Source organism: Clarias gariepinus, chromosome 11, assembly GCF_024256425.1.
Source record: "Clarias gariepinus isolate MV-2021 ecotype Netherlands chromosome 11, CGAR_prim_01v2, whole genome shotgun sequence".
In the NCBI taxonomy this organism is placed as follows: Eukaryota; Metazoa; Chordata; class Actinopteri; order Siluriformes; family Clariidae; genus Clarias; species Clarias gariepinus.
In genome coordinates, this window is record NC_071110.1 from 22995190 (window position 1) to 23021424 (window position 26235).

Sequence of the window (26235 nt, forward strand, 5' to 3'; positions counted from 1 at the left end):
CGCCCTGGACCTTCAGGGATAGGGTTCAATTCTCACCTTGGGTGTGTGTGAATGCATGATCTCCCAGTGTTCGGTGGGTTTCCTTCTGGTACTCCGTTTTCCTTCCACAGTCCCAACTGTGACTCAGGAATCCCCCCCCACCCCCAGACCGGGTATACATGATAAAACCGTATAGACAATGAAAGAGTTTTGTTGTTGTTGTTGTGTATCTAACCATGGGTATGAGAAATAAGGAGCCCCTGCTCCTTGCAGACACATGACTACAAAGTTATACTCGTTCACATGGACTACACACAACCTTCCTAACTTCTACAAGAAACAGACAGACCCGAATTTTTTTACAGTGCGTGTCTGCAAACATATATAGACGTGTGTCCTGAAACTGGGACATTATTCGGTCCGGTTGGTAATCGCAGCTATTCTGTGTAGAGACACACGCGAAAGTCCGTGTTAATGACCCATCAGTGCCGCGCGACGTCTCAGACCCGCGTTTTAAACGCATATTGTGACTCAATGTCCTGACGTCACTTCGCGCCGCTGGTTGGCTGGCCGCGCACTGACTCCGTGCGCGTGAAGCGGGTTCTGTGAATCCAGCTCGCTCGCGCGCTGCGCTCGTAACGCCTTAATAAACAGCTGTTGAATCGCGCGCGGACAGTGAGAGGTAAGTTACTCTCTTCCTTTATTGTATACTTTTACGTTTTTTAAGACTGTTTGTTTAACGCCAACAAGAGTCCGAGATTATTATAACAATACCTGATCACATTAAAGTCACGAAACATTTGCGCTTGGCGTTTGCGAAACACCAGCTCAGTGTAATTAATTACTTTTTTTTTTTTTTTTTACAAAATGTCTACAGCATACAAATTAAGTAGACAGTGCTACATTATTATTAGTAGTAATATTATCAATATTGTTATTATTATTGCAACTTGTCAGGCAGGTGCCACCGCCACATCGCGAGCGCAGGTGATCTTATTGATTTAGTGCTGCTGCCGATATAATCTAGTATCAGTTATCAGATTACGACCTTCGTTTATCATCTCCGCTGTGTTTTGGTGCTCTGTGCGTGATTAATGAAGAGTGAGACCCATGCATAAGGATGGGATGGAACTGGCACGTTTCTGCCTGTGGCATGGCATGCAAATTGTTGCCTCTTCAAGCATGCCTCTGGAAACGAGATGTTATTTCTGAAATGGCATCGGGATACTTTTACGGCGTTGTTATCGACGTGTTTACGGTTTCTCTTTGCACGTGCGCGACGAGATAGATTTGAGCGACCGTTGAGCTGTAATAATAATGGTCATCGTCCCATAGTCATCTCGGTTTGTCTTAGGGAAATCAATTAGGAGATATCTCTTAGGAGAGTGGAGCACTTTAGGTGCACATAATCAAGCCGACCAGGGTGTCAGACATCTGTTGATTTGCTGCTTTTAGATTCACGTTTTTCTTCATTTAAAACGCACTCTTCTAATTTAACCCTCATTAATATATATCACACTATAATAACTCAATGGATTGCAATTCTATGCCTGCTTCCCATTACTTATAAAATGCTTTTAAAAATAGCTCTATATGATCATTTTAAAGATGCACTACAGCTAGCTGAGATAAGTTTGAACATACAGTATTTATTTAGTCTTTTTTAATCTTGTATGACAACCTTTCCCAGTGGTTAACACCCCTTTCTCTTGAATCCTTCTCAGGTTAAAAGAAGTAAGAAGCAAGAGGACAAAGCCGTGACATGTTTTTGTTAATGCTGCTATGATGGATTTGACTAAAATGGGCGTTATCCATCTCCAAAACCCTGGGCACCCGGCAAGTCTCCTGCAGAAGGCTAACCAGATGCGTCTGTCGGGGACATTGTGCGATGTGGTCATTATGGTGGACAGCCAGGAGTTCCATGCCCACAGAACTGTACTGGCGTGCGTCAGCAAGATGTTTGAGATCCTGTTCCATCGAAATAGCCAACACTACACTCTGGATTTTCTCTCACCAAAGACCTTCCAGCAGATCCTGGAATATGCTTACACTGCCACACTCCAGGCTAAACTTGAAGATTTAGATGACCTGCTATATGCTGCAGAGATCCTGGAAATCGAGTACTTAGAGGAGCAGTGTCTGAAGATCTTGGAGACCATTCAGTCATCTGAAGAAAACGACATGGACGTAAACACAAATGAGAATGGCACAGAAGATGATGATGAGCGTCGGATGAAGTATTTAAAGAGCACTTTTCTGTCTAAAAAACATTCCATACAGGAGGGTAACTACAGCTCTGCTGGCCGCCATCGACTGGCCATAGGCAACATGATTGACAAGAAGCCTTTAGTGTCAGCGCCACTGGGCCTTAATACCATCAGCCCCACGAGGGCTGCTGTAGAAAGTTTGATGAGCATTGGCCAGTCTCTCCTGGCAGGGACTGTTCAACAAGGCCTCCCTTTCCCCCAGGAAAACTCTTCTCCATTGCTAGAAAAGATTAAGACTGAAATGATGCAAGTGGATGAGGAGGACGGCCACGAGGGTAGCTCTTCTAGAAATGGAGATGGCATCAGCGAGTCCAAACAGCACAGAGGCACTCCGGGAACCCCCACTAGAGGCACCGTCATCACTAGTGCTAGGGAGCTCCATTCCACTGATGGTGTTCCTGAATCACATGGAGATGCCAGCCAAGTGGGACCAGCAAACGTTGCCAGTCTGGCTGAGAGACATCTTGCAACATTGTATAACCATAAGAATGAGAACATGCTGCCCATATCTGTATCCATGGCTTCATCTCTGCACATGCCACCCACCCTTGCTATGTCTGCAGACTTTGGTGCCTACGGCGGTCTCTTTCACCAGAGCTTCATTCAGCGGGAGTTCTTCAGTAAACTGAGCAATTGCACAGCAGGTGCAAGGCATGAGGGCCAGAGGGAGCGCTGCAGTGTGTGTGACATGGAGCTACTGGATAGTGAGACTGCAGAGCAACACAGGTGGGGCAAAATCTTTATTGTAGTGCCTGTCTGTCTGTCTGTCTGTCTACTGGATTCACCTCTAACAAACACTTTCCTAGCATAATTGATTGAGGGTCTCTGTCTAAAACATATATTTTTGTTTTTCTTATAAATTTTATATGCACACAGATAAATGACCTCTTTAGAAATTATTCTCCTTTTTTAAATACAGTATATAAACCCACTGTTTAAAACTTATCCAGTTTTAATTATTTATTATTGATAAGAGGGCTGAGATCTTGAGGGATTAAGATCCTGATCACATTAAAAGTAATGCAGTTACCAGTAACCACAGTTCTTGGATGTTTCTGAAAGGCATACTGTACTTAGTCACATGGCTAGGGATCATTATAATATTTTAGGGAGAAACATGACTGACACAGAATTACAAAGAGAGAGACGCAAGTAAACTGTAACGAATTCCTAAAAGTAGAGACAAAGTGGCACCAAACAATTTTAATCAAAGTAAAGTTCACATAGGACGGCAGTTTGAAATCTGATCACATGATTTATAGTCTTTTTATAAGTAATTAATTTTCAGTAATATTACCAACTCCATATTGTGCCAAAAGTCATCTCAATAAATATAAATGTATACTTTTATATGTATACATGCATTTATTACGAGGGACGTTCAAGTCAAATCGGAACTTTGAATTGTGCAGAATAACAACTAGTTATGAGAGTAAAAATTCCCTTTATTTCTAATTATAATTCCATGCTACACTAACGTACGCCCAAACATATGTAGTGAGATCAGGACTGTATGGGAGATGTCGCAATAACTCCCAGCTGAGGTTCTGTGATGTGCAAGTGTTGTTCGTTAATGGTTGTGTGTACAGTTTCCACAGACAAATGTGTTCCTTCCATAAGTTGGTGACAAGTTACCCCACAATTTTTAAGCATCAGGCATTCCACTTCCTGAATGGTCAAAGGAACAGTTGCAGTGGGTTCTAAGTCTCCGGCAAATGTGTTTTTTTTATACCTTTATTCATGAGAAAAGTCCCGGTTTGACTTGAACACCCCTCAAATATTGAACACCCCTCATATATACAAGGTATTTGCAATTCCAAAGTGCATTTCATGTGTCTCATTTCATGTAGAGGTGAAAATCTTAGAGGAGCAAAACATTTAATATAATATGCAGAATGCTTTTTAAAAAAAATAAAAAATACTTAAGAGACCAAGGCAAATTTAGTAACTTGACTCACAACCAGAAACTTAATATTAGAAAATGAAAACATATCTTTTGCACATGCAAGGTGATAATAGTTTTATTGGTTCTTTTTTTTTTTTGCTTTTTAAGGCAAGACATTACAATTGAACACAGTATTAAAAACAATCTATAGTGAATGTAAAATCCTAAAACTAAAATGAGATTTGTTTATGCAAATGAGGCTTTATATAGTTAAATATTCATGTATTTGCATAGATATTAAATAAAAAAACTAATCTTTTGTTTTTATTAAAAATATTCTTTTGTTTTATTGTTTTTATTTAGTCTTTAATTGACTTCGAAAACACTTTTAAGAGAAATATTGGTTGAAATCTCTGTTGAAACTTTGTTTGAAGAATAAGCACATTGATTCCCTGTATATTACTTTATACAACAGTTATTTCCAACCGAGTAGTCTGATTGGACGAGAGGCTGATTCATAAAAATTCACACCAAACTGTGACGTTTAACTATATGTAATCATTCCACATAAAAGGTAATTTAACAATTGTTAATTACATCAACATTCACAGCATGGGTGAAATTAGCTCAGTATAGTCCACGGTACTGGAAAGAGGGGAGAGCAGCTGCCTGCCAAAACCTACATTCAAAAACAGTCGCAGAAGCATTTTCAGCAAGAAAACACATCTGATACCATTGTCACCCTATACAACACTTACGTCTATTTAGTCATTTCTAAGTCATTGCACTGTTTGTTTTATTCTTTTCACAGCTCGTGTGAGCTATAAAATTAACTTGCTCTAACACAAGGCTGAATCCTAAATCCCTTGATAATATGTGGTGTTTTGGGACAATTTTATAAAAGCAATATGACTCTTGAGATCGTGTTGTATTGAATAACCAGCATTACTGTGATATCTTCATTACGTGAGCTGCGGCCTCATGCCTACTGTCACATATCAGCCGTGCTGATATTTAGCACAACAGCACTCTCTCTCTTGTGATATCGCTTAATTATTTATTATAAATTGCTGTTAGTTATTTACACTGTCAGACTCACTCCAAAAAGTTTTAATATCCATAGGCTTTGTTGCGACTTGTAATACTGTATGTACAATGTTTTGTATTTGAGAGACAGTCAAATGGCTTGTCCCCTGTACACCAAATAGAAGACGGGGTTTATATATGTGTATATAAGCCTTATAACTTTATGTAATTCTGTTATAAAGATAGGTTGAGAGTGAGTTTACCCCCTCTAGAGAGTAAGAGAACGAACTGGTGATAGGGAGAACGAGAGAGAATTGCACCACACCTGATACTGATTTTATTTATTACTACAACCAAACTGAACCCAGTGACACCTGCCCAGGTTTCTGGACTCCTGCCATCAAAACACAAAGGCAAGAGAATATTTCAGGAATGTCTGCTTTATGTATTTACCTTTGTGAAAATATTAATCTAGGAGAAACTAAAAGCAAACAACTCTTAGGAACATTGACTTTTATGATGGATGGTTACCTCGAAATGACATTTAATATGCATAAAGTTGTAAAACCCTGGGAGGTAGATAAGGATCACTGCAAAGGGCTAAAGTGTGTGGCTGATTTTTTTCTCTTATGACCATTGTCATTACAGTTGTGATTGGTTCCACAGAATCTTGCTTTGTTAAAACCAAATAATCTGATGCACTTACCAATAAGGAAGCCTTGTGTTGGAAAGAAACTTTCCTTTTTATCCTGAAAAGAGAGAGAGGAGGCACTTAGCCCTGATAAAACATTTATCGCAGTTGATTGTGCAAGAAGTAAATATACACTATACTTTTAAATTGGCATTGGCCTCTTTATGTTCTGATTCATGTTTTGGCAAAGATTTAAGACATGAGCAAATATTTGGAGAACCACATCACACACATATACAAATGTCTTGGTACCCTTCCAAAGAAAGTGACTGAAATCTCTTAAAATTGCAATTGATATAAGTAGTGATGAATAAGAATTTAATAAACATTAACTGATGAAAGGACGAAGAATAAATAATAAAAATGATGGAGTCTGGGCATAATTTCTGTAGTTCTCACCTGTTAACAGGTGGTTTGGTCGACTTATATACAGCATGCAGTCTCAGCAATCTCAATATACACTTCTTTATTCTCCATTGTATCTGATAGGGAAAACTGCTTTGCAGAGAGAAGACAGCACATAAGACATGAAATTATATCAATTTACACATTCACGTCTCCTGAGGAATATGCATTTTTCTTTCAAGTACACGTGTAAGTAGTTTGCCCTCGTATCTCAGGATCAAGGAGCAAAATTATTGATGGAGATTATTATCCGTATTCTTATATCAAAAATTATGTTTTTGATCTACTGGTGAAACATTTGTTTTTTATTCAGACAACTGAAGTAATGATATTTCAAGGTTAAAATGGAGTGGAACAATTTTAGGTTTTAAAAATGTTGTTCTTTGCTGAGTTTACCGGCACTTATCCTTTATGTAATATTGATTATTATAGGATTTTTTAAAGTATTATTATTAGAATTGCCTATAAAGAACCTTATGTGACAGTATTTGATCCTACAGAATAATAAGATTTCATTTAATTTAGACACTGAATATGAATATTTGAAGAATCTAAATAATTAATCAATTGTAAAACCTTTTACTGTAACCTGTGAATATTCATCTTAGTACTTGTGAATGTCCAATATCTCCAAACAACATGTAATAAAAGGTCCCAAAATCCATAAGACAGGTCTAACACTATAACACACAATGTGGAAAAAGTGATGCACTAAAAATACTTAATCATAATCAATAGAACCGTCCCTTAGTTTTCACATAAATATGAGGTTGCATTTAATGCTCTTATTATAGATGTTGCAATTTGTAATGTATCTGTATATTTGGGGTTAATGTAGTTGAGATGTATCCCCAAAATACACTTCAGCCGAATAAATACATAAGTGCCAGATATTCTGGAAACACAACTTGAGAGCTATGGAATCTCTTTTTCCTTGCAGATGATTCATGAGGGGCAGGAAAAAAGAGCAGCTTGGTGATTCTCTGAAATGGGTGCTCTTTAAGTGCCCCAGACTTAAAAGACATTAAAGATTTTCAGCTAAGGGGAACCACAAATGGATTTCATAACCATAAATTAATAGACCAAGAGACTTTGCTGCAAAACTGAATAAAATATGTGACCATCATTACATTCACATTTAATATCATACAAATTGCAATTAATACTTCCTTTTTTTTCTGATATAATCATGGTTGTCTATTTCATCAAAAGTATTGTTATATTTGTTATGATTTGTTTAAAGAACTAATTATGAAATTGCAATACTGACATACCGTAGATTTTTGTCACAGCATACTATTTCCCCAATACAAAAATAATAATACTTTCTTCAGCATTTGAGTAAAGTAACATCACACAGGTTTTCAACATGATAGTAAATGATAGTAAACAGAAAATGTTGCAAAATATTAGTTCTTGAATGTCATATCATGTGACTGTCTTAGGGAACAGGAGTCCTACAGGACAACCTTCAAACATATACACCACCTGGCCAAAATATAATAAGTCACACATGAATTTTTTATTCTACGGTATTTAGATTTGATTATCAGATTCATCATGGTGGATAATTTATGTGTGAAAACCATTCTTTCACAATTTGAGTCCTGGAATATACCCATCCCATCAGGAAAGAAAATCCATTGGAGGGATAACTTAATCATTCAGTATGTTCAGGGCATTAGCTGATTTCGTTTTACTGAGCCTAGAACTGACCAGCTAAAGAGACTCCAGATCATAACACTGCCTCTAAGGGCTTGTACAGTGGGCACAATGCCCACATCACAATGTGTGCATCACTTCATGCACTTCCATTCTTACCCTGATGCGCCCATCACTCTAAAATATCATTAATCGGGACTCATCAGACTAGTTCTTTCATAAAGCTGGTGATCTAGCACTATCTGTCCAGGTTTTAATAAGTTATTTGACGTTTTATAACCTAATTTTTTTTTTTTTTTTAATTAATGAAATTAATTAAATTCCTGTAATTTAGTCTTTGTTTAATGCAAGCCAATTTTGGCCAGGCATTATTTTTCCTATCGTCAGTTGTGTGTTTAGAGTAAAATTGAATTAGGCTTGGTTTGACCAGTTTGATCAATCGGTAATCATATAAAATAAGCAACAACATGACTGAAGCTCTTTTTGTTCACATTTCAGTTTTTTGTTAATCCTGGGAAACATGCCGTGTTTGCAGACCCCCTCAGGGCTTGAAAGAAGCTCCATTGTCCTCTTAACTACAGCTTTTCTTTTCATTCTTTTGTTTACTCAACTTACATCCATCTGTGCTCCAGAATCACAACTTTAAACCAAAAGCATAGATGCCTTTAAACTTGTAAATAGATCAATTGATCACCAAATGGACTATAGGTGTCAAAGAGGCTACTTTTAGCATAGTGGCCTACGCTTAAAGTACTCACTTAAAACATGATGGCTCAAATATGAGTGTAAGTAGACAATTATACAACATTAATAGCCTTTAAGTCAGTAGTAGATAGCCTTACAAACCTGTAAGGAGATGTACCTAAAACCTAAAAATCTGTAAAGGGGGAGGGTTTGCTTTGTCATGCCTCATTAGTAACCCAACCCCTACCTGGCTATTGAAAGATCTTTAAATCTCTGACATCTATAAGAACCTCCGGAATCCTGTTGGTCAAGACTTTAAGTCCTTCTGTATCACATTGTCCCCCTGAGCATATTATCAGTCACACACAGGATGCATTCAGGCCTTATCTCCACTGAAAACATTACAGGTCAACTCCTTTGGGGTCAGGTCAATCCACTGACCTCTGGCCCTCCTATGGTGGTTTTTATCCCTTCTCTAGAATTGTTTCTTGTGTTTAAACCTTCTTTTATGTGTGTGTGTGTGTGTGTGTGTGTGTGTGTGTGGTGGAAGTAGCTATGGGGAGTACAGCCTTTTTTTTTTTTTGACAATCTGTTAATTAAAAAAAAAATTTTTTTAAACATTAGTGAGGTTTGTGGATTGTTCTCAAGGAGTTTGTAAATAGTAACAAAATAAAAATGTATGGTATACATTACTCTTCCAGACACACAGTAGGGCTAGTGTTTTTAGGAAAATGTCTGTATGCACTTGGAAGGCAAATGTTTCAAATAATTGATAGACTAAATAAAAGATAGCTTGTCATGTTATTGAGAAACTGGAAAGCAAAACTTCTCTTACTGTAGTCTTCAAATAATATAAATGAGCCACTACTGCAGAAACCGATCATTAGAATTATAGATGGCACTGTTGTCAGAACTGCTGGTATATAAAATTAATCCACATTGTATAAGACACCATGAAATTCAACATTGTTAGGAAGATTAAGGAAAATAATAAAATATATAATATATAATAATATAACACCTCATTAGGTACACCTGTTCAATTGTTTGTTACTGCAGATATCTAATTAGCCAATTACATGGCAGCAGCCCAATGCATTTTTTGGGGGGGAATTTAGAAATTTTATGACAACCTGTTAAATTTTAAACTGAGCATCAGAATGGGGAAGAAAGTTGATTTAAGTGACTTTGAACACAGCATGGTTGTTGGTGCCAGAAAGGCTGGTCAGAGTATTTCTAAAACTGCTGATCTACTGGGATTTTCTCACACCACCATCTCTAGGAATTACTGAGAATGGTCTGACAACCCTTATAGTGTAGAAGAATGAGGGCATTCCTCTTTTCATACTGACCAAATGTGCTAGTTTTAATACTGAATGCTTGTTTATCATCCAGCAGAGCGTTGAGTGACAAAAACACAAAGGTATTGAGTTTATTTCTAAATCAATCAGGTGGTTGCTGGGATTATTTTAATTAAATGTCGATTTTTAATGCGTTCAACCACCTGTCTGTTTTCTGCTACTGTGGGCTGTTACTTTGATTGGATTTTATATATCTGTTATGCTAATCGTTTGCTTGTGACATTATTAACACTTATGGCACATTTTTTAAATATTTTTAATGTTACCTGTGTAGACCTTATGACTCATTATATACACTGTTTTTTTTTTTTTTTACAAGTAAGCAACATATCTGTTTATTGTTTTGTTTAAGTAGTAGTAAAGACAATTCATGTTTTCTCCGTACATTCCTAAATCTATACATATAAATTATTTGCTTTTATTTAATTCAATTCAATCAACAGAATTATTTTAGTTTGTATGAAATGTGAATGTGTATAAATCAAAATCATAAGATTGTCCTTGATGAGCAAACCGAGGACGACGGCGACAGTGGCAAGGAAAAAATCCCTAAGATGGCAGTAAGAAGAAACCTTGAGAGGAACCAGACTCAACAGGGAACCCATCCTCATTTGGGTGATAACGAATAGCAGGGATTGATCTGCATTCATACTGTGTGTTAGGAGGCTAGAAGTTCAGTACAACAGGAGATGTGTTTAAGTTAATATGGAGTTCAGTTTGTTATTGGAGGCTCAGGTAGACCCTAGGAAACTCTAGTCCTGGATTATCAAGCGACTACAGTCATGAGTCCTTAGAGAACGAGGGCTGTCTTTATCAGCCGAGGCCGTCTATGTGGAAAAGTAAAACCGTCCCAAGTCACCACACGTGTCCCAGGCAGACCACACGGGGCATCCATGCAATGAGATCTCCAACCAGAAAGCGGGACACCAGGATGAGTCAGACAGGTCCAGAGGGCAGAAGGGGTCTGGATCACTGGCAGCTCAGGAGCGACATGTATAGTTCGACAGAGAGACAGGGAGAGGAAAAGAGAGAGAGGGCGGAAGAGAGAAAGGAGGAGAGAGCAGAAGAGTAGGAGAGATAACAGGTAGGTATGGTCACAGTCACACGCTGTATAAGGTGAATGTAAATTTAGTGCAGAGTGCAAGCAGGGACTCCGGCAGGACTAACTATGACAGCATAGCATTCTAATATTTATTATGCAACCTCATTCATCCCCCTTATTGCAAGGTCAAATCGATCTCTTCACATCACCATCCTGGAGCACTTCCGACATAGCGAATATCATGTTTGCATGTGCTTTGGCTTTTGGTGTGTTTTTGGATTTGCAGTGTGTCCTTATCAATGAATAGATGCTTTTGAATTTATGCCACATATTTATGTTTTACACTTAATACTAGTACTATCTATGAATCCTTTATGAGTTTTCTTTCTGTAGGCATAACCGGTTTGCCGTCAGAGTAAGTCTTCTTTTAATAAAGCACTCATTCCAAGTCCCATTAGGATCTGAGTGCTACCAGTTAATCAGTTTCGCAAAACATTACATCATCACATCACCATCCTGGAACACTTCCGGCGTAGCGAATATCTTGTTTGCATGTGCTTTGGCTTTGTTGTGTTTTGGGATTTGCAGTGTGATTTCGCAATGTTTGTGATTTCACTTTTGTATGCACTTTGTCCATAGGGCCACCATACAAACTAATACAAATATAATGAACAAAAACAAAACTTAAAAAAAAAAACTAAATTTTTTAGCAAGGTAACACTGACCTTCAGTTTATCATGTACAGTATTTACAGTTCATGTCTATGTTGCCAAGATCAAGACATTTTGCATTTTGGACACTGTTCAAACACCATTTTTTGCCCCTTTGTGAAATATAACATTTATTATGCCTTTTGCTGCTGCTATCACTAGAACTGGTTTTGCTGCATTTTGGCTGTAGAGTATGATGAAAATATTTGGGAAAGAAAATTAAACAAGGAGATAATGCTATACCACTTAAGAGATGCACGAGTGCTTTCTGTGATTCTCTTGTCTGAATTCTGTTTTAAACGTAAGGGACCACGCTTGTATGCGCAGTTGGATGATGTGCAAATAGATGTTAAGAAGTATAAATGTTGTAAGTAAATTTTTTATAAATTATGTTGTTTCGAGGTTGTATTTCCAACAGTGTGTTTGGGTCATGCCTTCAAAATTATCCTGACGTAATTGTATCAAACTCATTTTAATTTTCAAAAATGTTTTTGTGTTTTTGGTGTTGCAACCTAGTTACAGCTATATGACGATGTCATACAGCATTAGGATTCCAGCTGTATTTTCATGTTTTGAATTGTCACCAGTTCTTCCATCTTTATTAAACCAGTGATATGTAACTCTTCAGTCTTAAAGTTAAAAGAAGCAAGAATGCTCTCTGTATTTTGTTAATACTGTCATATACTGACGGTGAGAAAAGCATAAAAGAATTAGACACACTTTTATTATTTCACACCAACCTGACATTTAATGCCTCTGGAAGGCCATTTTCAGAAATCGTAAAAGACCCCTACAATCGAACCTGAAGATTGCTCTGAGCCTCAGTAGGCACCTTCCTCTGTGGTGTAGTTATTATGAAACTCTCATGCTCACAATGCCTTCAGGTCACTATGCTTCTAGAGCAAAGATAAACTACTGCAAACATTTTTTCAATGGTTATCGAGTCTCTGTTGAAGAGGAAAGTCATTCACAAATCTTCCACTTTATGCACAGGGCAAAGGAGTCATTCAGACAGATTTTTACAGTTTTGTGTTACTGATCTTAGAGTAATTGTGTAGAAACCAAGCTGGGAAGTGATGATAGTGTGCTGTAATATTCTACTGTGATTTATACAGTATACTACATCTTTTACAAACATGTCAGGTTCTTCTAACCAAATATTTACATTGAATCGGCAGTGGTTTGGATTGTGTTTTATCACAAATTATTACAAATTGATCTGTTAGAATCCAATTATGAAAAGGGTTTTTTTCGGGACTTTCCTTAAGATATATTAAATGTTTATATTTGTTCCTGTCCTATTCTTCAGTTTGGCTACAGGTTTTTGGCCCTGCCTCTCTTACAGCACACTCATTGGTAATTCAGCAGTGCTGTAGTATCCCTCAGCACACATCACTTCTGGAATTGCTCTCTCAGTGGGAAAGGTGCTCCAGCAGGGCCCGGCCTGCCATTAATCAAAGCCACTTCTAGTGGCCCACTCCAGAAGCACAAGCTCTCTGCCCTGTCTCAAACAGACAGTTCAACGATTTGTCTCCTTAGAGAAAGTAGACATTTTAATGTCTGAATTTTAATGGGAATGTGTAACAACGGCCTGTAGAGACTAATGGACCATTATCTTTTCACATTTGTTTTTCTCTGTCCAGCTGGAATTGTTTTTCCAAGTGATTGAGCGAACAGTCAGTGCCATGTGTATTCATAGGCTTTGTACTCTCCCTTTTACATTTATCCTTGGATTGTTTTATCTAAATAATATTTTAGCAGTGTTTGTGGCTCTCCATTTCAGGTAACTGATCCTTCACAGTAGCTGTTTTTAATTGCTAGGTGAATAATATACGGGAATAATAAAGAAATTCTACCCAGGATGTTGTTTAAAAGGTATTTCTTTGTGTGTGACAGAGCGATGTTTTTCTTGCATTAGTTGTCTTTTGCTTAAGCAGATGCGTTTTTTTTTTTCAGCTTTAAAACTGCAGTGCACTCTGTGGCTGAACAATAATCATATAAGTGGAGGCGTCAGACTAACTACTTTAGATTCTTGTCTTTAGACTGTGGAAAGAAACCGGAGTACCAAAAGGAAACTCTCCAAGCATGGGAAGAACATGCAAACTGAATATTTAAGTGTACATGCAGTTTCCTCCTGGTACGCTGGTTTCCTTCCACAATTTAAAGACATGCAGTTTGGGCTAATTGGCATTTCTAAATTGCCTGTAGCCTCTGTGAGTGTGTGTGTGCATGTGGATTGACACCCTGTCCAGGGTGTAGGCCGTCTCATGCCTAAAGTCTCTTGGGATCTTCAGACTTTCCACTTTTGTGTACAAGATAAGCAGTATAGAAAATAAATTAATGAATTTAATCAATATTTAGCATATTGAGAATAGGTATAAATAAACAGCATGATCAAATCAAAAAAGGGTAAAGCCCTTATCAATAAATAGATGCTTTTGAACTTATGAAACATATTTATGTTTTACACTTAATACCAGTCCTGTCTATAAGTCTTTTATGAGTTTTCTTTCTGTAGGCGTAACCGGTTTGCCATCAGAGTAAGTCTTCTTTTAATAAAACACTCATTCCGAGTCCCATTAAGATCTAAGTGCTACCAGTTAATCAGTTTTACAAAACATTAAGTTATCTTGTATTACTTCGGTCTGTGGTGATAATAGTGATTGAAGGGTAATAATGAACTATAATAAAACCTGAAGATGTTCAAAAACTATTGAATGTCAGTGAAAATATAAGCACATATAAAACATGGCATCTGTAGTAATTGTGACATTTCCAGAAGTACATATTACTTTGTTAATACACGCGACTGGTTTCGTCTAATTGCTTTAAATCATTGTCTCCCTGAGCTGAGTTATAGCCAATAGTTTTTTTTTAAGAAACAGAAGGGATTGTGTCACATTATTGCATGCTGGGCATGTCTGTCAGTGGTCTGAGGCTACTGATTATATGGCACTAATAATCTAGCAGGAATAAAGGTTATGGCCACAGCCTGCTGCTCGGATATGTGGCGCACGCGCCTGCAGTGTGTCTGGGTGTGTGGCTGGAATTCATATGAAAGAGCTGTGGTGGTGGGAGGGGGGGTTGCTTGGAAGTCATTGATATGTATAGCATGACTCAGATAAACAGACCATGCTACCCAGGATTTCAGCGGCATTAAGCACATTCAATTTGAAACAAATATTAGGAACAAATGAGCCAGATTAGAAATGGTCTGACATGGATATGGGCCTGATGTTGTTCTCCTAACAAGCTTTCCAGAGCTGTAGTCACTCTATTAAAATAGACTGTACATATTTGTCCAGACTCTAAAGCATGTGTTTAATTTTTGATAAATCTTGCCATTTCTCTCAAACCCTTAAGTCACTCCGTTTGGATGGTTAATACTTTATTGGCCAGCTACAAAGATAGTCTGGAAGGAATCTATTTCCGCATGTGTTCAGTTGTATCTCACATCGCATTTTAATTCTGATGTTAATGCTCTACAGTATGTTATGTTTTCTAAAAAAAGAACCGGGCAAACACGGAAACACAACCAACAATAGAAACTTATTAGAGGCATTGTGCATTTTATCACAGCGCTGCTGAATACTGAATTCTGATTGGTCAGAAGGTGTTGAGATATTTTCTATAACAACAGCTCTGATAATACAGTAGTGCTGGCTGCAATGCAAATCACATATCTTTATTTGTTAATATTAATATATGTTTGTCGAAATACATTGATATACTTTTATACTAAAGGGGCTTGCTGAATTATGATATCATTTTTAGAGTAACAGATTCACTTCACTTGTACAGCAGATAATACGAGCTTAAAAATATTTATAATAAGGAAGTTTAGAATGTGTTTGTTCCTCCCCACTTAGTCTTAATTTGGCCGATTGCCAGTTCCCACCCACCAGCCAGCTTTCTTTTATTAACCGACAGCTAACAAGCAGGGAGTATGAATGCGACAATGTGCTTCTTTCAAGAAATGTTAAGCCATTCACTGAAACTGTTAGAACTGCTGCTGATACTATGTTACAGGGCAGTGTAAAACATTTGAGGACAGTGATAACTGCCCTTTTCTGCATACATAAGCTCAGAGACAATCACAATTGGCTGGTGTTACCCGCACCACCCTGAAAACTATAGTGAACCAGGTATAGTAGAGAAAATTGCATGGTTTAATTTGAGAAATTCATATATGCAATCACAGGCATATAACTACAAGTTCTATTTATCTTAGTTCTGTATTTTGATAATACATTGTATTTCCTAGCTGATACATTGTGAATAAACAATATCCTACAGTGTAAGAAAAGTTATGCAAAAAAAAAAAAACTCTTCTGTTGATAGATATGATAGAGCAACGCTCTGAAGAATGTGATATCGGTGCATTTCTTTGTTTAAAACATTCTTAATTTGACTCCTAGGCATCTTCCTCCCTTGGGACAAACATTTAGCTCTACAGTTCGCCATCTGCAAGAACACAATTAACAAAAGATCTACTGTAAACATGCTAAATTGCACGAACATTTCAGTCTCAATTTGCTGTCCCAGTGATTATGGCAAACCTTGACGCTCCATTTCCTACAGTTTAAAAAGCTCTAGTTTCATTCTGAATGTGCTTCACAGACAAAGTGATTTGTAAATGATGAGGTTCAGCATAAACTCATTAGCTGCAACAAACTTTCATTCAATTTCACTTTTATATTACCTTTTACATTTCCCAGTCCTAGTGTCCTCATAAACATACATTCAAGTACAATGTATCCTTCTGAGCAGGTCTGCTAGTGTAGGCTTTAATAAACTCTCCCAATAACTTTAGTAATATTACTCCAGTGACTGTAATGCAATACATCTTGCTTTGTTCTCTCTTCAGGAAACTGCATAGTGACATGAAAACCTTTGGCTGTGAGTTCTGTGGAAAACACTTTTTGGATAGCTTACGGCTGAGGATGCACATGCTGTCACACTCAGGTACTTTGCACTACATACCACTATTCCACACCAGATTAGTACTACTGTCAGTTTAGAAGATAATGTGGAATAAATCATTATAATTATTCTTATTCCCCTGCATCAGATCTTTTATTGAGTAGACATTAGTTGTTTTTTATTTGCTCAATAACAAGCTGATATCATATATGAATGTCATTGGTCAGTTCCATTCACCTTAATGTCCAGTAAACCTTCTTTGGTTTGTACATTAGGAAAGTGGTAAAAGTTCAGGGAAGGCAACTGGAGACCTTATTATGTACAGTGTACACACAAGATCTGTATGTTGAGATTTTTGTCATGAGAAACTTCCTTAAATCCAAATTAACTAAGAGTATATCAGGCAAACACATTGTCATGTATTTATCATGTTAATTGGTTAATTCGGGCCTTCAGTTACAGCTTTGTTATGCTGGAGATGTTCAGATGAGAATGGAAAAACAATACTGTAATGCAGAATTCTATAAGGGACACCAAGATATTACCACAACAGTAAACAGAAATTCTATAATGTATTTATTTTTTAAACAATATTAAGCTGCCTATATTACATTATATTTTATAACATTATATTTTTCTACAGTGCAAGCTAAAATATCATTTTTTATACATTACCAGTCAAAAGTTTGGACACAAGTTTTGATTTATTTTCTACATTCTTGAACAACAACAACAACTGGATTTTTTCAAAACTAACACATATGATATTAGGTAATTCAATAACAACAACAGCAGCAACAACAACAGTCAGTTGTTATTTAAAACACGAAAGTCAGCTGTTCTAGAACAGTATTGTCAATTGCATTTACAAAACTCATCAATCACCATTATGCAATTGTCTCTCATCTCAGACCATCCCAGAGAAGCAAAACCAAATCTTATCTTTGCTGCAAAGAAAAAGTTAATTTCGAGTTACTAGCCTCAAAAATCATTCATTTACACCACCACAGATTAGAGCCATTATAAAGGCTTTACAGAGCATAAGTTTCAGACACATCTCAATATCAACTGTTCAAAAGAGATTATTGTACATTTTAGATGACTTCATTGTTTTAAATGTAGAAGGAAATAAAATAAAGAAAGACCATATTAGTATATCATGTACAGTATATACACTAGTGTAGGGATTTTAGATGATTTTATTTAAATTGTATTGACCCTAAGTAGTAATTAGTAATAACCCTAATGTACTAATGCTGAATGAATGACTGGGGTATGGTACTCCCATGTAAAATCTCTTCTTCTTGCATCTGTTCATGTACACTATGAGTGTATAAGAGAGAAGAATCAGAAATATGTGAAGAATTTGTTGTCAGAACTCCAGACTAAGCTCTCGCTGTGAATTTCCACCGCACCCCCATCTCTCCCCCCTTCCCATCTTCTCTCTCTATCTGTCTGGCTGTCTGAGAGAGCACTGTTGCTTTGAAATTGTTGGCGGTACGCCAGCTCTTCCCTCGCTCTGATGACATCATCAGCTGCCTGCAGGTCTGGATGTTCTGCCAGCATTCCGCCGCGTTTATGATTGCTCGCAGATGTGTGTCCAGGAACATACTGTACCCAAATCCCTAAATTAATCAAACTTGAGTGCTCTCCAAGCCACTGCTCTCTGAAACGGCATAAGCACTGAGGCGGGAGGGAGGTGGAGGAGGAGGCCTAAGTACACAAAAACAAAAACAGAAAGCAGGAGGGAAAATAGACAGACAGAAAAGGGGACAGCAGGCCTTCTGAGAATTGGTTCACTAGATAACAGTGGGATTGGCTGAGTGCTGTTACAGCGTGATGCAATGGATCAGTGTATGTGTCTTGAATTTTAAATGGATATGGTAAAAGATGTGTCATTGTGTGTCCCCTTGCCAGTTCCTATTTGAGTAAGTTTTTAATTAATTGACCACTGGCTTTTTCACGAAACTAAGATTGCAATAAAATGTCATTTAGAAATGCCTATAAATTATGGATATGGATCCACAAATATTTTATAGTATTCAGTCATTCGAGAAAAGAGGCCAGTGAGCAAAACTCAGTCACGATAACTAAACTTCTAACTGAAATAGAAAGTGAAGGAATATGCTTGATGGTACAGTAATTAATGTTTGACTCTCAAAGATTCTTCTATAACCTACTTTAAGATACACCAACCAAACATAACATTACACTGCAAACCTTTAGGCTCAGTATTATGTAGGTTCCAGTTATAATTCCAGAACAGGTTTGGCCCCATAGGGCATGACTCCACAAGTCCCCTATGGGTGTGCTGTGGTGTCTGGCATCAGGACATTGGCAGCGGATCCTTCTGGTGCTGTGGGTTGCGGGTGTGGAGTCTTCATGTTGGCAGTGGATCCGTTGAGTGCTGTAGGTTGTGGGGTGTATCCTCCATCGGATCGGACGTGTTTGTCAGGCATATCCCATGGCGCTTGATTGGATTGGGATCTGGTATGTTTGGAGGCGGGGTCGGCGGCCTGCGGGTTCTGGTGCCTTTCTATAGTTGACAGCATTGAATTTTTGGAAAGTGGCATCAGCTGCTTTAGCTTTTCTGCAGACCAGACAGGCTAGCCTTTGCTTAACACTGGCATAAATGACCCTTTGGTGAACATGTTTCATTTTAACAGTTTACTGGTAAATAATTAATAATAAATGTTAAGGTTATGGAGTGTGTATGTTATAGGTGATTGGTGTAAATATATGTTAACTTGAGAATTAAACCTGGCTCAATTATATGAGGTATGTTATTAGGTGGGCATTAAATTTTCCCCATCAAAATAATATTTCTTGAGAGAGAATGACTTTTGGGTGCTGTCAGTAAAAAATCCCTCTGTCACTGAGTAGTGTTGCCCAAGACTGAAAGATCTTTTGAAGTTATTGTGGTTGTCTGAATGTTCAAGATGCAGTCAAACTTTCACTTACTTGGCCCAATCATTTGTAGCCTGGCAACTCATTGATGTGTGTGTCAAAATAAAAACAAGATAGAAGTTTGTGTATAATGAGGTGTGGTAAAGGCTTATGAGAATTTCTGAGCCTTACATTACTTTTACACAAGACAATTATTACCCATTGAAGTATTCAGTAGCTATTTAAGTATACAAGGTGTCCCAAAAGTCTCCATATAAAAGAAGAAAGTAAGCCTTTCTACAAATATTTAACTTTATCTACGAAACATTTTTTTTACATGATTGCCATTTCTTTGTAAACACACAAGTTTATTCTACACATAATGAACTTTATAATGAACTGTATTTGCACTTGTGTGTTCCTGTAAATGATCTTTGTGCTGTTACCTTTTCTGGTACACCATGATCTTCATGTTTATAATGGTACACCATGGCCTTCCCCTGCCCCCACAGGTAAAAGTCAAGTGGGCTTTGATCTGGGGGTATAAAATAAATAACATATAAACTGTTTGGTAGAACTGTTTTGGTTAAATACAAAAAAGACATTTAAATGCTATGTAATCCGATTGATTGTTGTTGATTATGTTTCAACAATCTATAATTCCCGATGATTTCCACGTAGCACAGGCATCTTTCTCCAGTGGCCTGATTTAGTATTCAACACATGCCAGGCTGCTATTTTTTTTACACCAGACAAAGTGTTTTGATGGAAGGTGATTGCACCCAAGTCTGGAGGCTGCTTTGGTGATTTTTTTTGTGTTTTTATGGACAGTATAGTGCACTGCGTGTTATTTACAGAAGGCCATTTCGTTTCAAAATTGCTTTATTACTGTAGGAAACAAGGTGGGGTGGAAGCATGTGAGAACACGTATTAGTCCAAATATGATTATTGCGTTGTGCATATATGCAAATATCTGCATCCCTCTTTTGTTTTAAAAACATTACATTGTATTGAAGCCACGAAATAGCAATCGACCATTTAAGTTATTAATAAGATGGTGAAAAAGGAACTTTTTTGTTCATGCATTCATGCTTTGTATATTTTGCTTGTTGTTTTTGATGAGTTAAAAAAGCACATGTGCAGCTGTGGTTTGCTTTTTAGAGGCAGCAGTACAAGAATGAAATGAAATGTAAAAGGGATTGTGGAGGAGCAGCTAAATTTAGGCACTCGCTGGCTGGCTTCCTCAAGTTTGTGGGCGTTTTAATGACTCATAATAAAGCTATTTAGAAGCAGCTCAGTGAAACTGAATACTTGACAAGCTTTGGGTCATTATAGATTTAGATTTTATTGACTTTTTTGTTGTTGTTGTTGTTGTTGCCGAAGTCAGTGGGATGCTCCTAGGCTGGATTGGAGATGGTGGTAGTCCCGATTTGAGTTCCTCTGTGCTGCATCTTACCACTGAAAGAGTAAAGTAGGAGTGCTAGACAGAATCGCTTCATGAAGGTTCAGTCTTGAAATTTCTTCCTGGAATTAAAACATTTTTCAAACCCTAAAGATACCACATTAATCTGTGATGATAAGCAGTCATTAGTATTGATTCACCCAGTGATGCTGGAGCAAACTTCTCTCTGCCATTCTATGATTTTTAATTTTACTTACAAGGAAGTAAATGCTAGAAATAAAATCTGTGTTTTTGTTTGTTTGTGCCTGTGGTTGCCTATGTGAGACGTTCTTGCCATCTCATGCCAAAGTCTCACACTGCACCAAAAATAAGCATTCATTTGAGAGGCAAAAAAGGTAATATGCCCTTTTTTGTGTTTAAATGCTATTCTTGCCGAACCACACAGGCCGATAAAGAACACTTTTTAAGAGTGTGGTGTGCTTGATTCAGTGGAGAACACCACATTCTCAAAATTAGGGATATTTTGTGGCCTACTTCACTGTTTGTGTGGTAGACTAGGCCAACCCTACAGGTGTCTGGGACATCTTTTAATAGACCCCTCTACAGCACATGCAGGTTTGAGGGAATGAGACACATCATTATTAGATTGCACCAGATTTCCTCACCCTCATATAAATCCAATTCTCACATGGCTTTGACTCAAATGAGTTACAGTCTACATGGCACAGTCTATGTGGAGTAAGTATGTGGAGCTGTGTTTTATACCATAAGCTTACAATATTGACTATATGATGTGATTTGATGTTGTTAGTGCTTTAACATTAACTGCTTTTTGGCCACCGTACGGTAATAGAAAGAAAAGAGACACAAAAAAAAGCCAACTAAAATTAAAATTTTTAAACGTATTTTTTTTTTTTTAACATACATAAATTTATTTTGCAAAAAAGATGTGGAAATGTTGAATTCTATCCTTGCATTTTTGTCTTTCTACAAATTCAATGGTTAGTACAATCCGGTTTTTGGATAGTTACCTAACATAATGATACAGAACCAATTCAGCATGTAATCAGCTGTCAAAGTGACTGTGATGCACCTACTCAATCACGATATCATCAAAACAAAGAAAAACACTTTCTACACTCTATGACATAAAATGTTTAATTAAAACATTTAACCAGAAAATGTTAGGACTTTAATTCAAGTTAAGATACATAGGGAAAAAATCTGTTCAGGAAAACTTTTTCAGAACTATGTAAAAGCAGCAGAATGCAGCATGAGTGGGGTCAAAATGAAAAAAAAAAATGCATTTATCAAGATTTTCCTTGTCAGGTTCTTGATGTGCATGTTGTCACTAATTTCCTTCCATGTGCATGATCATGTGCTCACCAGGTCCAATGAGATTGTACCGAGTTATTACTATGTCTGATCAGATCGCACCGCGCTCTTACCAGGCACTTATCATGTGCTTACTATGTCGTGGTAAAGCAGTGACATCCCAATGAAAACTCTTTCCACTCACATCTAATCTTTCCTGTCTGCACCAGGCCTGTAGTATGTCAACAAAGTCACCAATAGGTGTTAGTTACTGTTTGTCAACTTGTCAATGCTATTGTTACGACGTCCTTATTAGGTTCTTCCTCTTGCATTGCTCTAGACCTCTTGGGACTTTTATTGATCATGCCCTAGCCAGGCTGTTATTTTATTTTTCGTTCATCCATTTTTTGGCAGATGCAGACAAAGTAGATGGACCTTATACTAATATGCTAACAAAAAATATTTTTAAAGTAGTTTAGTAGCAATCTGAACCCCACAATACATGACTGTACTGAGAAAGAATTACAAAAAATTATGAAGAAATTCATATCACATACGGAAAAGGCTCAAGAAAAAGTACAGATACTTACTTACGTATGGTAGTGGAGTGGTTATACTTTGTTGTATTTTCCAGCCCTAGTTCTTTTTTTTTTAATCCTTTGCTCTGATATGGTTTAACAATGGGAAACTGCACCTGTTGCAAATCAAAGCAAAGATGCGAGCAGCTACAGCTTCATATTCCTGAGGAAGTACACTTGTCTGATCTACAGCTAATCTATGTAAAGTAAGAGAAAGCTAGTGTGTGTGTGTGTGTGTGTGTGTGTGTGTGTGTGTGTGTGTGTGTGTCAGTGCGCATGTAAGTAAAGTTATCACAGACGATTCCCTCTGAAAGGAGTGAACATAAACCTTTAAATAAACCTGCCATCTTTGTGAATAATCTCCTGTTTCGTTTCTTTGACTCACTGTAAACACATGCAGGCAGGATTAAAGTAAGCTTTTGTTTTATCTGTAATAAATTATGTAAATCGTCTTAACAAGTGTACGAGAGGTAGAACTTTATGGATTGTATACACATGTTCACTCATCTTCAGCATGCACACAAAAAAATTACATGTCTAGTGAACATTTTCTAATTCCTTAGCTGTCTTGTTATAAATAGCAATAAATGTGTAGTACACAGCTGTATCCAGCCATTTGTAACTCTTACTACAGTCCTCTGCTGGCCTGTGTTGTAGATGGACCAAAAGCGCTGGTGTGCGATCAGTGTGGAGCTCAGTTCTCTAAAGAGGATGCCTTGGAGGCCCATCGGCAGACTCACACAGGTAGTAATTTTCCTTCTGCCACCACACCCAAGCATTTACCAGTCTGTCTATGCTGTTTACATATTAACGAGACAAGAAAGAGGAAAGCATATTAAACATTGTCTGAATTTAGGCTTGAGCAGTACGTCAGGGCTTCATCACTTCATCAAGGGCATAAACATGATCAAAATGTCTGTGTGGTCCACATTGCAAAAATGTGACCCACTTTTTATTTATTATCCTGCAATGTCTCATGAGTGCCAATTTCTCATCTTTGTTGTGTTATGCATAATTTCTTATTCAAAAAGCTTTAATTCAGAATGGACTGTTTTCTTCTCTTCACTAAATCTGAAAAAGCATATAAGAAAAATACCAGGAACCTGCAGGTAACATTAACTATATTAGCTAAAATTACTGTAACTAGCAAGGTGATTTGGCTAGCACCATCTTGCTTAGTTTGCATTTTACAAGACAACTGTTGTCATTATAAACACTAACATTTATATCACATGTTCTCACAAATTATATAAATTAAATTACAGCAATGACACATAATAGCGTTTTACATGTGCTACATACCTATCTCCAAAAATCTTTAAGTCTGGTAACATAGTGTCTTCTGAGAGCTAAAAATAAAGGGTGATTATGTCTGTGGGCAAACCTGAAGTGTCCTCCTCAGCTGCTCTGAGAGTTAAGAGCTAGTCATCACTTGATATTCTTGGATACTTTTTTGCATAGTGGGTTTTTATTATCAAATATTATCACATGCCGCTTGCATATTAAATTTGACAGGGGAAGTTGCTAATTGTGAGATTAAAAAAAATAAGCTTTCAGAAACTATTGATACCTAGACCCTGTGTCGTTGTAGATATGAGGGGAGTTCAAGGCAAATTGAGACTTTTAATTGAGCAGAATAACCAAACGCAGTTATGAGATTAAAAACTACCTTTATTGCTCTGCTACACTAATACACTTATCCCAGCATTTTACTAGTGGCTGGATACCATCAACGTATAAAGTTTTCCCAGTATGCCAAAGCCATAATGAGACTGCCTGCTTCACGTCTGAAACACTGGCTTCCCCATGGAACTCCTTTAATAGTCCAAACATTTGGAGACGGTCTTGGAGGACTGTACGGGTAATGTGGCAGCCGAGTTCCTGTAATGTGCAAGAAGTGTTGGTAAATGGCTGTATGTACATGTCCTACAGATAGAAGCATCTCTGCCGCAAATAAGTCGCTAGTTATCCGTTACTTTTTAAGGTCCAAGGCTGAAGTTCGCTGAAGGTTCACAGGGACGAATTCAGAGGGCTGATATCATCCAAGCCACCTTGGGCAGGATCATTATTCTAGAATGTACTACTTAAAAACGAAAACATTTGCACCATGTTCTACTGAGGGTCACCACAGCACAGTGCATAAAGTCTTCTGTAAATGTCGGTTTTACGCCTTCAGTCACAAGAAATTACATCACAGTTTGACTTGAACAAACTTCGTCGTAATGGCCATGCTTTCCATTACATTTTCTTTTTGTGGTTTATTTGGCTCTTTTAGTGCTTGATTTTGTTTGCTTTCAGTGAATAAACCTGAGGTCATTCTGGGTCACAGTTGTGTGTGGCACAGTATCATGCTGTCCTTCTTATGTAAATAGGTTATCAGCTCTGTGAGCTTTGTGGACACGGACATCACACACACACATGCACACAATGAAACATTCTCAAACCGCTCAAATAGTCCTTGAACCTAAAAGGTCTGACCTCTAGTTATCTGTGTTAGATGAGAAGCAGCACCCAGTCAGTCTGCTGGTACTGAAAGACAGACAGTAGACTCCGTGCTGTTACAGGTGTTCCAGACTGCGCTAATTAATATGCTCTCTGGGTATAAAAGTGCTCAATCGGGCTAATGATCCACATGTTGAGGCTATATAAAGGGTGAGTCCTAATTAAAGCAAGCTGCCATAATTTTTATGAGCATGAAGTTGAGGAGATAATCATCTTTACTATTAACTCATTAGAGCAGATTTAATTTGTAATAAGCATCATTTTACATCGGACCTGTATGCCCAAACACTTTTTTACCCTCACCTATGTTTGTGGACAGCGAGATCAGGGTGCAATATCTGTCACCTGTGCTCCATGTGGAGAAACGCGATATCTCTTTTAAAAACGTTGGCATGTAACTGTAACTCTTGTAACACACACTGCATCAATAGTTAATGCCTGTGGACATAGGGTGGTGCCCAGAAGTTTCTATCTGCTGTCCCAAAGATGGAAACCGCAAGCATTCTGTTTCACTTTGGCTTCACATCCAGGCCACAACTTTAAAAAAAAGAAAAATTGGGGCACAAACATATTGGCTTTAATGGCTGAGGTTTTGGCTGCTGGAGTTATTCTGTGAGATTTTTCTGCTTCAACATGTTGTTAGAATGTGGCATTGAACTTGGAGACAAGCCAAGGATCCACTTTTTTTCTTTTTTTTTCTGAAGAGCCTGCAGAGCTTTCTAAATAAAACACTCATCTATCCACCTCCATCAGGAATGATGCAAGAAAGCCGGAGGTGAACATCTCGCTAAAGCTTTGAAAGTTCAGTTTATAAAATAGAGCGAGGGAATGAAAAAGGTGGCAGGAGAGCTGATTTTGGTGCGAGCACAGACAGAGAAAAACAACATCATGTGCCGATGTTTATACTCTGCCAGAGCA

General features: G+C 37.6%; 1 protein-coding gene across 1 annotated transcript in view; it reads left to right on the forward strand.

The window, feature by feature from the left end:
* The first annotated feature begins 587 nt into the window (after positions 1–587).
* Positions 588–26235, forward strand: part of zbtb16b (zinc finger and BTB domain containing 16b) — a 43014-nt gene continuing 17366 nt past the window's right edge. Inside the window, exons 1-4 of the mRNA XM_053507861.1 lie at positions 588–661; positions 1704–2972; positions 16580–16677; positions 23473–23559. Of these exons, the coding sequence (XP_053363836.1) occupies positions 1762–2972; positions 16580–16677; positions 23473–23559 (1396 nt within the window). The 5' untranslated portion in view covers positions 588–661; positions 1704–1761. The remainder of the gene's footprint in view (positions 662–1703; positions 2973–16579; positions 16678–23472; positions 23560–26235) is intronic.